Below are 16,088 nucleotides of genomic sequence, written 5' to 3'. Positions count from 1 at the left end.
CATACATGCATATATGTATGTATATATACACGCATATATATATACATGCATACACACACCGCCCAAAAAACAGGGCTAGGTATGTAGTTCAGTTGCAGAACACTAGCTTAACATACACAAAGTTCTTGACTCCCTTCCCATCGCTAGAAGACAGGACTGAGAGAGGGTGCATGAGAAAGACACCAGTAATCAGAAATAGTGCCATGTATGCAGCTATACTCTCGGCTACTTGTGAGGCTGAGGCAGGAGGATCACGTGACCCCAGGAGCTGAGGGTCATCCTGATCAAAACAGCAAGGCCCAATTTTAAGAAGAGGAAATGTCAATAGTGCATTGCACTGTGTATTTTAATTCCGCACATGGACATTCCTGCTGGAAAAAAAATAGATTTCTGTAGGTTTTACTGATCAATGGTGAACTCTGAAATCTCTTCAAACACTGCTCCATAAACATTTAATTTTACACAAAAGCTGAGTTGGTGTATAACAATTCTTTAGCCATGAATAGGTTAGCTTCATGCCATAACCAGAATTTATTTATATATTTCCCCTAATACTTTCAGCCCTGTCTTGTGTGGTGGCTGTCAATGCTAAAGGCATGAGAAGCTTGAGAAAGCAGTACAAATAAAAAGAGTACTTTATACTAGAAAATCACAAGTCCATTCCAGACCAAAACAGCTCCTTTGGCTCATCACCAAGCATTCCCAATAGCTTTGCTCAGTGCTGTCTCAAAGGGTAATAATAGCAAGACTGAATCTTAACCCAAGTGGAACACACTTGAGTCCTAGCCCCAGAATCCCAGGCGGCTCATCTTCCTAGTCAATCTTGGCTTCTTGAAAACCAACTGAGATGATTCTGAGCCATGCACATTAAAAATCCCAGTATGGGGCTGGAGAGATGGCTCAGAGGTTAAGAGCACTGGCTGCTCTTCCAGGGGTCCTGAGTTCAATTCCCAGCAACAACATGGTGGCTCACAACCATCTGTACTGAGATCTGGCGTCCTCCTCTGGCGTGCGGGCATACATGGAGGCAGAATGTTGTATACATAAGAAATAAATAAACCTTAAAAAAAAAATCCCAGTATGGGCATCAGTGAGAAGTCATGTCCCTAGTGTAGAGTCCTAAACTTACAGACTCGTTCTCATGAGGATCCTTCACTATCAATATATTTAAAATAAGTAGGAGAAGAACAGGTGACATTCTGATGTTCTGCTCCCCGCAAATGCTCAACCATATTCGGTTTCCGGCCTGCTAGAGATGGACCCCACTGCTGCCTCACATATGCGAGGCAAGCATCCCATCAGCTGAGACACGTCCTCAGACTCCTTCAACTAGTTTCCTAAGCACAAAGGGGGCTTTAGAAAAACTAAGTTAAAAATAGAGAAACTCAATTTGTGAGGTTATCAACACAATGCAGTTATATTTTTTCTGTTAAGTTTTGAGTCATTTTCTGAGTATTTTTTCTTGTTTCCAAGAGTAAGATGTATTTTTGTATTTGCCAAACAATGATCTCTCTCTCTCTCTCTCTCTCTCTCTCTCTCTCTCTCTCTCTCTCTCTCTCTGTCATTCCTCTAGTAGATATTGTTATTAACTTATTAAACCATTTCACTATGTAAATAAATACTTTCAACACCAAATCAGAGTGGAATTGTGTGCGGCACCATCTAAACTTATTTTATTATTGGTTCTATTATCACAACTGACAGTTTATATTTCATGTAAACTTTTAGGTTTCTAAATGTCTAATTCAAGTTTAAAGGTGCAGATCAATTCTTTGCAGTTTTTACTTTTATCCAAATACTAGGCGCTCACTCTTTTACAAGATAGCATACAATCAAAGTTATAAAACTTTTGTCCTTTTTTTGCCTTGCAATCCCTTTCTGACATTCCCTACCATGTTTTTCTTTCTTAAATGCAGTCAGTGAAGTGCTTGAAAGAAAATAATTCTATAAATAACTTGGTAACCCTCAACCCTTTCACATGCTGCTAACTTTGGAGAAGTCAGGTCCTCTCCTAAAGGCTTTTATTCTGCCTCATACTCCAAACTCGAACGGTTTTCAAATACTCAACTTGCCTTTATTCTCTTTTTTTGCGGGAGTGGTGGTGGTGAGGGTAAGCCTGCCAGCTGGTGAGAAGCCAAAAGTTGTCCAGTCAGACCTGAATGGAAAAATCTATGATTTGTTTATTTCATAGTTCAAGTTCAAAAGCAAAAGACAATTTAAATAATAAAAGGGTAACAGAGGAAAAATGTAAAGAAAGGAAACAAATCAGTAAGCGTCCAGAGAAACCTTCACGAATATTTAATTTGGAAAATGTTATTGGTTTGGAGGACTTGACTGAAAGAAAACAGCTGGGCAGAGTTCAAGGTTTTAAATTAAAAACAATCTAACAAGGTCTACAGGGATAAATTTTGAGCCATATTTCGGAGACCAGATTCACTTCTACCAAGTAAAAGTAATAGCAGTCTAAGCTAAAGAGGAAATTCCTCACAACTGAGGTGCTTACTAACTATCAGCACAGTTTCCAAGTTCTCAGAAGGCAGCCCAGCGATTTACAGTCTACTTTTCCTCGTATAAGTGGAGCTAGCTATGTTTCCTGTGATTTGCTTAAAAAAAAAAACACTTATCCACACCAGCCAGAATATGCCTATTCTATTAACATCATGCTTTAATAACTGGCTACTTCTACTAAAATTAAGCCTCTGTTTACAACAGCCCCCAATATTTCATTTTGACCATTCATTCTGAAGAATTTGGTGTAAAAAGTTGACTGAAATGTAGACCCTGAGCTATCAAGTAATTATGTTTCAATATAAAAATAGAGCTTTCCTCTTATAACTGAAGATTGAACAATAACACAAAACAACCTGTCTATGGGCTTCTGGCATCTTCATGACTTAGAGAGCAGAAGAACCTTGCACAGTGGTAGTGTTTCTGACAACTTCTGAGAAGTCATTTTGAAATGATCTGCTACTTTCTCCAGGTTTTCTGACCGGTCATTTGGATTCAAGAAAAGGGCTTCCAAGGGGGCAAGGCAGTGGACAAGTCTTTGGCCTGGGACAAGTTAGGGTTTTTGCTAGTGCACCTATGTGGCTAAGGGCCACCTAGGAGATGAGGTCTTCTTAGCTCTATATACTCCCATTCCTCCCACAAAAAGATAGCATACAAAAATCTGGACACCCAGCTCTCCTCTCAGTGGGCTCCTTGGGCAGGATCGAGAGCAGATGGCTGCAAATCAGTCTGGGCCCTTCATTGAACTGATCAAAAGTGAGCGGCGGAGAAAGAAAAAATAATCCAATTAGATCACCTTACACTCTTTTCAAAACTGGAGTTGACAAAATGCAAACATATACACACAGACAAAAACTCTGCTTGAGTGTTGACAGCAATTCCCTGAGCCCAGGCTGTACCCCAGTTCTGGCTAGCTGCCAGACAGCTCCCTTTTATGGCACTCTTCCCAGAGTGGTCAGTGGGTCAGGAATGTGGATCCCTCCAACACGGGGTGGGGACAAATGAGATTGTTGGGCACCTGCTACTGCCATTGGGATAAAGGACTAGTGGCTCCCTAAGCTGCCTGGTTTTTAATATATACCCCCCAAGTCCAAGAGTGTACATGGGATAAGTGGGGCACCCTGAGTGCCTTTCATCTTTCGAGGGCACCTACATCAAGAATTTTTATTTTCCAGGATCGGGTACACTTTGAGTATGGGTGGATTCAAGAATTCAAGATTCCACTCAATCCAAATGGGTCTCTTCCAGCACCCAGTTCTGAGTGGGGTCTAACTGTCTTCTTAGACTGGTGTTTGAACGCAGTTTGACCAGTGGCTCGGAAGCCTGTTTGTGGCTCCACATTCTGTCCTAATGGAATACAAACAGAAAAAAGAAGCCTCCAAGTTGCGTCCACTTCTCCAGACAAGGCAGTTCAAATAAGAGGGATAAATGGAAATCTTACGGCTTGTTGGGCTTTTTCCTTTAATAAGATAACATGATAAATAAACCTGCTTCTGTACAGCTATTTAATATTTCAGAAATACGTACATGTTACATGCCAAGAAAGGAGCCTGGTTTTCTTGGGAGAAACAAGGTGAGATCATAATTCGAAAAGAAAAGCCCCACAAATAAAATGAGCGGAAAAAAAAAAAAAAACAGAACAAGAGTGCTAAATCACAAATGCACAACTAACTACAGTTCTGTACCTACACTGTTAGCCACATTGAACACGATTTCTGAAGGAGCAGAACAAACTTAAAACGCAGGAGTCCCTGCTGTCCCCTCCAACTGAATGAGAAAACAAAGTCAACAACTGCTCAAACCAGTGGCCACATCGTAAAAACTGTACAGCTGCTGTCTGTCCATTCATTTAAAAAGCAAAGTCACTAGGATGGTAAAAAAAAAAAGTGAGAACTGGTGTCTTTTGAACTCTCTGATGGTGAACACTTTTACTCAGGGTTTGACAATTATCTCCACTCTCTCTGCACAGCGAAGAACAAGAGGCAGAGAACAGCGAGGAGGTAGGGCTTTGCCTCGGCATGGGCGCTGGCGCTGTCGGCCTTCTCATTGGCACTCTTCCCAGAATGGTCAGTGGCATTGTACTCAAACTCGGAAGGACACTGCTGATATTCGCAGCCACTTCCGCTTCCTTCTCCGCTACTTTCATCACCTACATTGAAAAGAGAACAGAGATTTCAGGGCACGTCATCTCATCAGGTCAGAAAAGAACAAACCCCACGCATCAAAATCACCAACGCTTACTGGTATCAAAGAAGTCCACGTCGTTGCCGTTGTAAGCATTCTTCATCTTATTGGTCATAACCCGAAGGGCCATGATTTGACGAAGGATCAGTGTGTCTTGTTTGGTGGTGTCGACCTGGACTTCGGGGTTGTTGCCCTGGTTGGCCAATCCATTTCCGGTCACTGCAAACAGGTACCTGAAAGTACGACATGATTCCATTGAAATGACCAGTAAGTAAATGTAGGCGAGCAAAGATTTGCTGAATGTTAGCATCTCCACCCAGCATAGTGGAGTAGACGTTCTTCCATTTGCAATCAACTCGAATTGTTCCTCCTCCCTTTCGGGACTGTGTAGTTTCTGTGATCTGACTGTGACCTCTTTTGGGGCGATTGTTCTGGCAAAGAAAAACACCCTCTGAATGGGCGCTTCTCTCAGTCACAGAGTGTGCCAGGGTGGGATACATGGACTCATCAAAGAGAATGTGACCTTTTGAGAAGTGGTGCTTTTAGAAGGCCAGGACCCTGAGCCAAGGGCTACGGGCGCTGAATGTTTTTAACAGCCCTTAGCACCGGGGTAGAACTACTGCCAAGTCCAGCCCTTTGTAAGTATCTGGGTGCCTTTTAGAACACCCAAATGCCAAAGCCCATGCCTAAGGGCACCTAGAAACTTTCTGTGGCATCACTAGCCACAGTGAGCCGCTTCACTTAGGTCACAGTGAAGAAGCTGCTCTTTCCCTCGGGGGAGGCTGACCTGCTTTTGCCCTTGCCGTTCCAGCAGTCATCCTCGTTGCCATTCCCTGCCGCCATCCTCTCGTCATTGCAAACAGTGGTTGGGAGAGAGGACCAGAACTTCTTAGCCTGTTTCAGTTTTTCCTTGACATCAGTAACCTAAGGAAGAAAATGAAAAACGGCTCACCTATGTACAAATGCAAAACTACAACGTATGATCCCAGCACTCGGTAGGCTGCAAATAACACTCACCCTTGCCTCTGTACACGACCCTGAAGTAAACTCATTGGCGCTCTCTCTCTCTCTCTCACACACACACACACACACACACACACACCATATTAAGTAGAAGGTTGACTATTTTGGAGGAAGACAAGAAAGGGTAATGGAGATAAATAATGATCAAAACATATTATTTACACTTTCTCAACAAACAGTGGGGCTGGAGAGATGGCTCAGTAGTTACAAGCATTTGCTCTTCTTGCAGAGGACAAGGGTTTATTCTTAGTACACACTTGCTAGCTCACAGCTATCTATAACTTCAGTTTCAGAAGATCTGATGCCCTTTTATGAACTGTGCACTTAACCAGGAATCCAAGTGGTACACACACACACACACACACACACACAGATGCAAGCAAAACGTCCATACACATGAAATAAAACAGCAATAAAAAAATCGCAAGAAAATAATGCTGACCTAAATCCATCTTAAAATCTAAGCCAACCCCAACCTATTTATAGATGTGCCTTTTGATCATTTCTAGATTATATGCAACTCAGTGTTTCAAGTTCAGACCGAAGGAAAATACCAAGAAATAAACAGTCACTCAGAGGAATTAATAGTTCAAGTGCAAACTCTAAAGGAGGTGCCTGGATCCTGGATCCACCGTCTACTTTACTTCCTCCTGTAACTGCCATCCCAGCCTGTAACACAGTCTTTCCACCCCAGGCTTTCCTGGTCTGAATCAAGCATCCAGCACACAGGAAAATTTCACTGGCTTCACTCTTCTTTTCACATCAGTGTTCTGTCGGGCTTCCTGCTCTAGGTTTCCTCCTCCTACGGCATCAGTACTCCGATACTGCCATAGGACATTGCCATGTATCCCCTGTCTAGAGCCTAAATTTCTCTCCTATCCTACCATCATCGACTTTGACCTTACATAAGCCTAGACCACGTCACTCTGCCCTCAACCCACTTCTCTTTAAAATCCTATATACTAAAAGGCACCATGGAAGGTTTTTTTTTTAAAAAAAAATTAAAACCCAACGAAGACAAACTGAACCAAGGTTGTTTTGCTGCATGAAGAAATTTACTTTGAAAAGGTGATTAGGAAAGAATAGCCAATGGCAAAGACGTCCTTTCAACCTGAACAAGGACTTCCATAGATATTTCTTTGCTTCCTTATATACAAGGTGGATCATATTTTGGGTATGGTGCTGATAATGTGAAGATGTTTGCAATTGGCATTATTTACCTTATTGGTCAAAAAAAGTAATCCACGCACGGCATTAACAAGTTAAATGTTATCACATGAAATCAACTCGGGATTTTAGGTTGTTTACTTATGAGATTACTTTGGCTCTTACTGAAGAGCTTAGACTGGCGCTTCGCTCCCTTTGTTGAGGTCTCTGGAGTCCGAGGCCCTTTCTTACTGCCCTGAGCTTCCCCTTGTGTATAACCTAGCAGCGGGTATATAATAGATGCTCAGTAAATTCACAATGGCACTGGAGAGAAGTCTGGAGATGCAACTTGTCACAACCCACTTCCTTGACTATATAGGACCTTTCTGAGACAGAAAACAAGGCACATTTACTGCCGTCCACATACAAGAAGATTAAAAAGTTAAACACCTAAAAGACTCACACGTGTATGCCTTCCAACTAAAAGTTCATTTTTTGAGCAAATGTTTGGAGTTCGTTACCATTGAACACACCCATTCCTTCTAAAGTACTCACCAGTCGGTCCAAACTAGTGCCAGCGGCTGTGGTTGGGCGTTGTTCTGGATGATAAGGCCGGAATCGAGCACTGAAGGCACTTTCAGAGATGGACCGAGAAATTCGGCCAGCCGGGAGAGGCTTCGGAGGCCCACAGCCTTGGAAAACCTACAGGGAAAGTGAGTTCATATTAGGGATGTTACATGACAAGGCAGAGGGCGTGTCTCACTGTCCCACCCAGCATCCCGCCTGCAATACCTTCTGAGACACTTGGACACTGTTATCCTGCATGTTCATGATAGCATCAGAAATCTTCACATCTATAGGATCCATAACCGACTCAATGTTGAAGGGGCCCTCCAGCCTCTCTGCCACCATCAGCATAGCGTCTAGTAAGCGTTGGAGAAAGACAATACAGCACAGACAGAAAAATCATTAGTTCAGATTTGACCATCAGCCTTTGCTTTTTTTTTTTTTCAGAGGGAAGAGGGGAAGGGGGAGGGGGAAGGAGATAATACACAGTTTTTTTCTCCAGTTTTTTTCTTATTTTCTAGCTATTTCTATACTTCCAAATTGTATCTACACATTATGTCTCAGCAGCTCGCTAAAGTATGAAGGAGCCAGATGAATGCTTTGTTCCGGGGCAAGGAAATTCAATCGGGAATCGCCCATCTTTTGGCTAACTCCTCCGTATGCCAGCCAGCACCCAGCTGACAGTCTGGCTAGGGACAGAGGAACATGCCTGTTCTCCCAGACACGTCCCTGGCATCTTTTCCTTTCAGGTTCCATTGACGAGAGTTGAAAACGTAAATCAGTTACAATCCTGGCATACCGACTCTTTTCTTTCGCTTCTTTTAAAGAGACATTGCAGATCCTCGCGTGCACAGTTGAATAATAGAAATGAAAGCGTTCTGGGAATCCGAATGTCTTCAAATGATGAAACTTTGAGGCGTGCCACTTTGGGGTTAAGATAACCCCATTTTCAAGCACAAGGGCCTCCGCTGATTTAGTGGTAATATGCATGTTTTGGGGGATACCCGTGAAATCACGAGACAAAACACAGTGCACAAACATTGTCCACTTCACCGATATCTGGAAGTCACTTTTAGACTCTGGAGGACCCTGTCTTTTCCTAGCAAGTGCTGGATTCCTTAAAGAAAGCAAGCTGTTGTTTGTTTCCCATATGTGCTTTTGGGGAATAGGATTTGGTATCTTTGCCTGATAACTTGTACAAAATTAGAAGAACTTCTGGAAATGAACCCCCCCCCCAACGGGGGAAAAGGGGATGGGTTAATTATTGACACATAGTAAACTTTTGAAAAACTATTTTTTTATTGCTGTGTGTATGTGTATGCGCGTTTGTGTCTGTCTGTCTGTGGGAGTGGGTGCCTGTGAAGCCACAGTTGGTTGATACCCTGGAGTTGGTGTTACAAGTGATCGTGAGGCACCTGCCCTGGGTGATGGGAACCAACTTGGGTCCTCTGGAAGCATGATGCCCGCTCTTAGCAGCTGGGTTTTCTCCTTTACACTCCATAAGTTAGATCCCCCACTGTCTACTCCTATAGGTACTTCAATGTCAAGAACGAGAAAAGAGCGTCCCTTTTCAGAAGGCCGGGTGTCTCTTTCAGCTGCTACCCCAGCTGAGCTTCTACCTAGGCTTTCTAGTAGGAAAAGGCTTTAAGCATCATCCTAAAAATGAAATCAAAGTTGGTTATCAACTTTTCACTTTCAACCTAGAACAAGTACTACACACCACTTTAGAAAGTGTGAAGCCGCCAACCAATGAACAGATTCCTGTGCAGTGTGATGCTTCACAGTAATCGCAGTAAGAAAGCACCAATAAAATGATGTCTCTAACCTTTAAGTAAAGGCTGAAAGCATGAATATGCCATTGTACTAGAGGAGAGAGGGCGAAAAATGCTTTTGATGTGCTAGAGAAAGGCGACTTTTGCAAACAAGCGGAGCACAGCGTAAATGTGTTTGTCACTGTCAAAGCAGAGGGACCACCACATACAGAAGGCACATTCCTTCACAAGCCAAGAAATCGTGAGCGCCAAATCAAAATATTATGAATAAATAACAAACTTCTCAACTGCAGAGGTTTCGAAGGGGGGCGGGGTGCATTTTCTACCTATTTATTCCCCTAGTGGTGAGGAAAGGCAGGCCAAATCGATCCCTAATGTGTTTGTGAAAGCCTGAAAGGAAACATAAACCCCAATTCTTCTGGCTGTTTGGCGTCTTTGTAAACTCAGGGCCACTGGCCATACACAAGGGCCTGGGAATGGAGAGGGAACCCAGGCCTTTGTTGGGGCCGGTGCCATGGCGTTGCGTGTCGCATAGCTGAAGAATGCGACCGAGGATCTATTCTGCCTGTGGCTCACAGACCAAAGCCAAAGCTGCCTGGAACCCTGCAGGAAGTCAGGACTGGCTAGCCACCGCCCCTTCGACAGCCGCCACTAGTCCCCCAAAGAAATACCAAAGACGGCTGGTTTGGTATTTTATTTTCCTTGTGGTTGACAGAGGCCACAATTCTCATATGCATGGGAGATCATACTTGTTCCCGCCTCCGCCAGGAACTGGCTGGTGTCCCCGTCAGCAATTCCAATACTAAATTCCCATGGGCAGCAACATGTGACATTAACAGGGTTGGCTCTGAGTCAACTGAATGCTAAGAGAGACACAGCACGTGAAGAATTTATGATTCTCTGAAAACCAGCTTCTTTTGGTAGTAGTGGAAAGGCAGACATTTTTTTTTAAAGGTTGAGTTTCCAAAGGGGTTTCCCATATTTGGACCCAAAGTTAGACCAGTCCTGAGGAAGGCTGACAAGACTTGAGCACTTAGAACTTGTGGTGATAGGCAGATGCCGTTGCGGAAACACGGAGAACCCAGCAACAAGGCTGATTTGGAAAATGCCTGCTCGTTTTGAGAACAGAGTCTCAAGTCTGGTCCAACCACAGGACCAGCTCAACACACTGGTTTTAAGGGGCCCCTCCCAACTCACCCAGAAAAGCATCCCTTTCTTGGGAATCAGCAAGAGTGGGAGGAGACAAGTAAGTGGCGATGAGTCTGATCAAATATATTATATGCATGTATGAAAATAGCATATGAAACCCATTATTATATATAATTAATGTATGCTCATAAAAAAAAACAGTGTTGAAAAAGTATTCCGTTCTCACTAGGGAAAGTGATTACTTTTTCATTGTGTCTCCAATAAATAATCAGAAACCCACATCTTTAGCCTCCCAACCTGACTGAAGAGCTGAAGGCAGTTTCCCAACTTAACCCCAAGATGTGACTTTCAAAGGGATGAAACAAATCTTTGACTACTCAGTAACTGCACAGTCATTTACACAGCAAAGAAAAATTCCAGCGAGAGAGAGAATATGAATATTTACAGCACAGGCATGTAATTGGGACTGAATTCTACAACCATGGAGGAGATTAATTAAACCCTTGTGAAAAATCCATGAAAAAGAACAGGAGTTTAACATGTCTATTACGTCTGGCCTTTTCTATCAGCTTCATTAGAAATAAAGGGTAGTGTCTCCATTAAAAAATGATGCTGACATACAACTGCATATTACGTCACTCCAAGAGCATCATTTAAAATAGCTGCAGAAAAATCAATTCCATAATCCGATCCATTTTCACTTGGGTTTAATTCCGTTTCTTCACAGATAGCACATGTAATTTTAAAAATAGACTATAAGAAGTGCAGCAACAGTTGAAGGCTGAAGATTAATCAGGCCAGCCCGAGTATGGTTTTGATATACTGAGGATCTGGAGGGTCGCAGACAAGATGGGCAGGAATTTGGCCTTTGGTACAAGGCTGTGATTGGGCCTTGGTAGTGGCTGCTGCTGGACAGGCTGCAATAACAGAACGTAAGGTGGAATTGTCCCTGCACTGCCCTCAGGGTGCCTGGGTAGAAAAGGAAGTAAAACTCACTGTCACCCAAAGCTTTTCGTATGGCACACTTGCCCCAGAGAAAAGCCTATTCTGTTCAAAAGCTAGGAAGCCCCACTGTCTTTCTTTAAGAACTAAGGTTAGCTACCTGTGAGACAGTACACCTGCAATTTCACCCATTTGGAGGCAGGGGCTAGGAGGGTGAGTTGGAGGCCAGTCTGGGCTACACGGTAAGAAAGAAGAAAAACGACAACCAACCCAAAACTGCAATTTAAGAAGAAAAAGTAAATGAATCACAAAGTCCACAACTGGCTATGGGGAGGGTATAATTGGGGTAGGGGAGGAAGAGGATGACCTTAGTGAGACAGGGTGATACCATAGTCTTTATTTCCATAGGCCATTTTTCATTGCTCCCCTGGTTTCATTCCGGGCACGCCACACCATTTGTGTTTATGTTTCCCCTTTCATGAGATTCTATTTTTCTGTATGTAAAAGATTTGCTTCCCAAGGTTCCCACAGCTTTGAGCTATCTAGGCCACAATTATGCTTCAGAGTGTAATATTTACATCTTTTTCTCCCAGTCTCTGTGTTTAAGAATTGGTGGGACCCAATTTATTGATGCACTTTCAACCAGACTTAATATGGCAATTCACTCTCGCTCCGTCTAAAATGTATCTTCTTACTCCAATTTCCTCTACTCCAAAAAAAAAAATTTAAACCTTCAACAAACAAAATAAAGCAAAACCGAGCCAGCAAATTACATGCACGCTCCCATGATATGGAAGACTTAGCAAAAGCTTGCTTCCTCTAAAGACATTTCAATGTGCAATTCTGCAAATGTGACTGGGGGGATGAGAATGAACTGGTACTCTCGAAGCATGTATGTACTGTTCCACCAGTGTTGGCCTTCGTGACCTCAATAGCGGCCAGGGAGGTTTCAGGAGTGGCGGGCACAATGAGCACTAATGTAGATGGCTGCAGGCTCTTTAAATCAGGATAATGGTTTTCCCCGAAATCATAACTGGCCTTCTCAGAATCTAGACAGTTTGCAGTGCTGTCTGGGTTATAGTAATGGCTTCCTAATTGGCAGAAATCAACAGACTCAACAGTCCTACTTAGTAAATAATCAGAGAAAGAATCCATCCACTCTCATAAGAGGACTCTACCATGGCTAAGTCCCTACGAAAACAAATTCTGTAATTTTCCACATCAGAGTTCTTCAGATCTGATGGTGAAATGGGCATCTGGTCAGTTTGCCAAAGATTTGGGTGACACGTAAAAGAAAGACTATAGTGTTGGGGGGGAAGGTTGTGTGTAGGGGCAGGGGTTGTGCCAGAGGCTAACATCAGGATCCCTAAGAATGCTACTGTCACCTTAATTTTTATTTTTCGATAAAGGGTCTCTCGCTGGCCTGGAGCACAGAACTTGTGCTCGGCTGATTGTCTCTACCTCCCAAGCCCTAGGATTACCAGTGCTCCACCACACCTAGCTTTTTTTCTGATTGTGGAGATCAAACATAGGCCCTTGTTCTAGCAAAACAAGCACTTTACCAATGGACCACCTGCCCAGCCCAAGAGAGAATCTTCAAAGCTCCTTTCATAGCTCTGTGAAGACTGTACATCAGAGTGAACATGAACAGACCTAGGATGAGTGCGAAACCTGAGAATTTCACAGGGAATATCAAAAAGATGCCTCCCGCTGCATTCAAAGCCGGTGCATCTAACTGTCTTCTGCAATGCCACCATGAGTTCAAGAGGACACTGACTGGCAGTGCTGATTTTACTATCTCAAAGTACTGAGCGCAGCACAGCCAGAACTCTGCCAAACATTTCCCATTAAAACGAAAGGAAAAATCTCAGAGCTGGCAATTACAACAGTGCTTGTGGCAAGAAGCGGAGTCATCGCTAGTAAAACAAATACATCAATGGCTCGCTCACCTATGAAATTGTTCCACTCAAAATCGAGTTCTCCTTGGTTGGCCAAACAGCCTCTCATGATGTTAGAGCAGTAGTTGTAACAGGGCTTCACAGACACCAAGCCCCGGCAGTGAGAACAGTAGATCATCTTCAGCAGCGCTTCCGTGCACTGGGCTGTGGGGTTCACCTAATGTGTGACAAGACAAAAAAAAAAAGCCACAGTTGGGTTAAAGGAGACACAACTGACATTGGAGGATCATCCGGGAACTTCGGGATGAGTTAAGAGTGTTCTCAATTAGGAGGCTGGACTCCAGTAGAAGTGGATTAGAGTAAGAATTAGACAAGTGGAAGACAGGTGCCGGAAAGCTGAGTTAGGGGTGGGGTGAGTGAGGTCAATGTAAGTTCTGGTCTTTCTTCCTTTAGCGCTGCTGATGGTAGAACTCAAGACCTTGCTGCAATCCCTGCTTTTCAGTACGAGACTGAGACATAGGTCCAACTTGTATTCAAATACTGAGTTCAAGACTGCCCTTTGCACGTTAGCCTCCAAGTATCTTTCCCAAGGATACTTCATATATACTTTGTTCAACATCGAAAAGCCATTCAGAAGGTGAAGATCATGGATTCTATAGGGCAAGATGAGTAACTTTAAACTCTGCAGAGTTTCAAGTGTGGCGTGCTCTTGTGACATATAATCAAAGTGATGAGGCTTCTGCTAAGTTATGAGAAAGTTATTGGATTTCAGTGGAGAAGTAAATGAAGATCATCTCAGGGACGCCAATGGAATGGTGCGCCTGTATTTTCTTAGAAGAAGGTGGAGGAATCTAGGACAGTGATGTGGCATAGGAGTGTGTGTATGTGGCCAGAATTTAGAAGGGCTGGACACTGAGCAGAAACCGGGAGACCCTATAGGAGTCAAACAGCAAAGATAAAATCACTACTCAAATCAGACTAGGCTAGCCACCCTCTAAGAGTAACAGCATTTACTGTCATCTTTCTGGTTGGGTCGGATGAAACTGTTTAGGGCCATGAAAGAGCCAATTCCACCCCATTCTTCATTTCCATCAATGGTAAGAAAGGAGCCCAGCTAGGTGTCATATGCTGGCAGCTAACTCCAAGTTCCTGGCTTACTCTCTCTGCCCTCTTCTCCTCTTTTGTAGCCTTAATCAGAGGATTGGTGCATTCTTCACTCTCATCAGCAACTAGTTCCTCAAGCATAGGCTTTTAGAAGCGGATACTACAGCAGGGAGCAAATACTGGGATGCAGGGCGGCTGGCAATGGATGTCACCTGCTCTGGTGTGTTGCTTTGGATATCACTTGTCAACAGTGCCCTTAGGAACAGGAACAGGATGGTGCTGTCTATCTGGTGCATGTGGGTACACACACACACACACACACACCCTTCTCTGGCTTATTCCCAACAGAATGCCAGCGTAAAAGGGGAAAGCGTGCAACAACAAGATGGTAATTGTATACACTAAAGTCAACATTCTCTACAAAGAGTTAGGACTTTTCCACAGTTTTAACCATTCCCAAATGTTTTCCTAAGCATTAAATTAGTCTCTTTAACTGTGTATTAATGTACAGTAAAGTTCTGGCTAACCAATATCCTTAAGGAATGGCCTCTCTGGATAACTAGATTTTCTGGATAGCTAAAAGTTCATTCCTTTGGAGTCACACATTGTTGGGACTCTGATACTCATTCACCTCTCGTTTTACAGATGAACAAGCAGGCCTCAAGGAGGAAGGGAGCCCAAGTCATAGGATCAAAGAAGTCAGCACTGGAAGGGGCCTAGCCCAACACCAGCGATGCGGCTCTCACATTGTAGAGATAAGCAAACTGTAGGCAGAGATTAAACAACCTGCTGACAGCCACCTTGCCGCATTTGATTCCAGTACTGCACCTTATCAGACACCGTGTCCCTAGGATTTCCCAGATGTGTCACCGCTTCCTGTCATCCTAAACAGAAGATAGGCAATTCTATTCTTAGGCCGAGCCGATTTTCTTCTTTGTTTTTAGTTCCAGTCCACATTAGAGAGAGGCTGCTAAATGGCCAGATCGTAGGAGACACACAGGTTATGTAAATGACTTATAAAAAAAACCACAATACAGCTAGATGTGTTAGAGCACGCCTCAAATCGCAGAGGTAGGACACTGAGGCAGAAGGACAGCAAGTAAGTCAGCCCGGAGAAAAGGGTGAGGCCCTGCTAATGAGACAGGAGAATGGAAAGAAGGCGGAGAGGAGAGAGAGGCAGGCGGAGGGGGAAGGAAAGGAGAATTCCAGAATAGTACTTGGTATGTTGAACACTATTCTTCAGAGCTAGCGGTGTCCTGGTGGAGTAAGCGTAGAAAGCTAAACTGTCAATGTGGATACTCAGCTTTTAACATGTGTCTGGGATCATGACGTTAGTTTGCTGTATTAGAATATGAAACCTGCTCTACAGAACACAAAGGAAAATCCCAAGGTAGAACAGACCTTTAGGAAGTAAACAAAATATTCAGGTAAAGATCAGTAGATTCAAAGAGCATTTCCCAAAGCACTTGTTCTATTATTTACTTTCATGACGTGGGGAAGTTAACTCTAGGAAACACCATATTACAGTTACATGGCAAGTTCAGCTGCATGTCAAATCATTAATGCAGGGGACCTTGTGATGCCCTCCCCTAAATGAGTCTGATGTAGTCTCCAGTTTAAAATCAGAGAGCAAGCCAGGCGGTGGTGGCGCGCACCTTTAATCCCAGTACTCAGGAGGCAGAGGCAGGCAGATCTCTGTGAGTTCGAGACCAGCCTGGTCTACAGAGCTAGTTCCAGGACAGGCTCCAAAGCTACAGAGAAACCCTGTCTCGAAAAAAAAAAAAAAATCAGACAG

The 16,088-nt window shown here is 43.5% G+C and overlaps 1 protein-coding gene across 1 annotated transcript in view; it reads right to left on the bottom strand.

Annotated features, from left to right (window-relative positions):
* Positions 1-2,156: 2,156 nt before the first annotated feature.
* The window catches only part of Gpc4 (glypican 4), a 109,755-nt gene continuing 95,823 nt past the window's right edge, over positions 2,157-16,088 (bottom strand). Inside the window, exons 4-9 of the mRNA XM_050121670.1 lie at positions 13,241-13,406; positions 7,654-7,784; positions 7,417-7,563; positions 5,480-5,616; positions 4,750-4,925; positions 2,157-4,657 (exon numbers count right to left, since the gene is read on the bottom strand). Coding sequence (XP_049977627.1) covers positions 4,455-4,657; positions 4,750-4,925; positions 5,480-5,616; positions 7,417-7,563; positions 7,654-7,784; positions 13,241-13,406 — 960 coding nt within the window. The 3' untranslated portion in view covers positions 2,157-4,454. The remainder of the gene's footprint in view (positions 4,658-4,749; positions 4,926-5,479; positions 5,617-7,416; positions 7,564-7,653; positions 7,785-13,240; positions 13,407-16,088) is intronic.

Source organism: Alexandromys fortis, unplaced genomic scaffold, assembly GCF_014885135.2.
Source record: "Alexandromys fortis isolate MF-2015 unplaced genomic scaffold, M_Fortis_MF-2015_v1.1 scaffold_194, whole genome shotgun sequence".
NCBI lineage: Eukaryota > Metazoa > Chordata > Mammalia > Rodentia > Cricetidae > Alexandromys > Alexandromys fortis.
The sequence above is the reverse complement of the archived record's forward strand: the minus strand, read 5'-3'. Positions and strand labels throughout refer to the sequence as shown.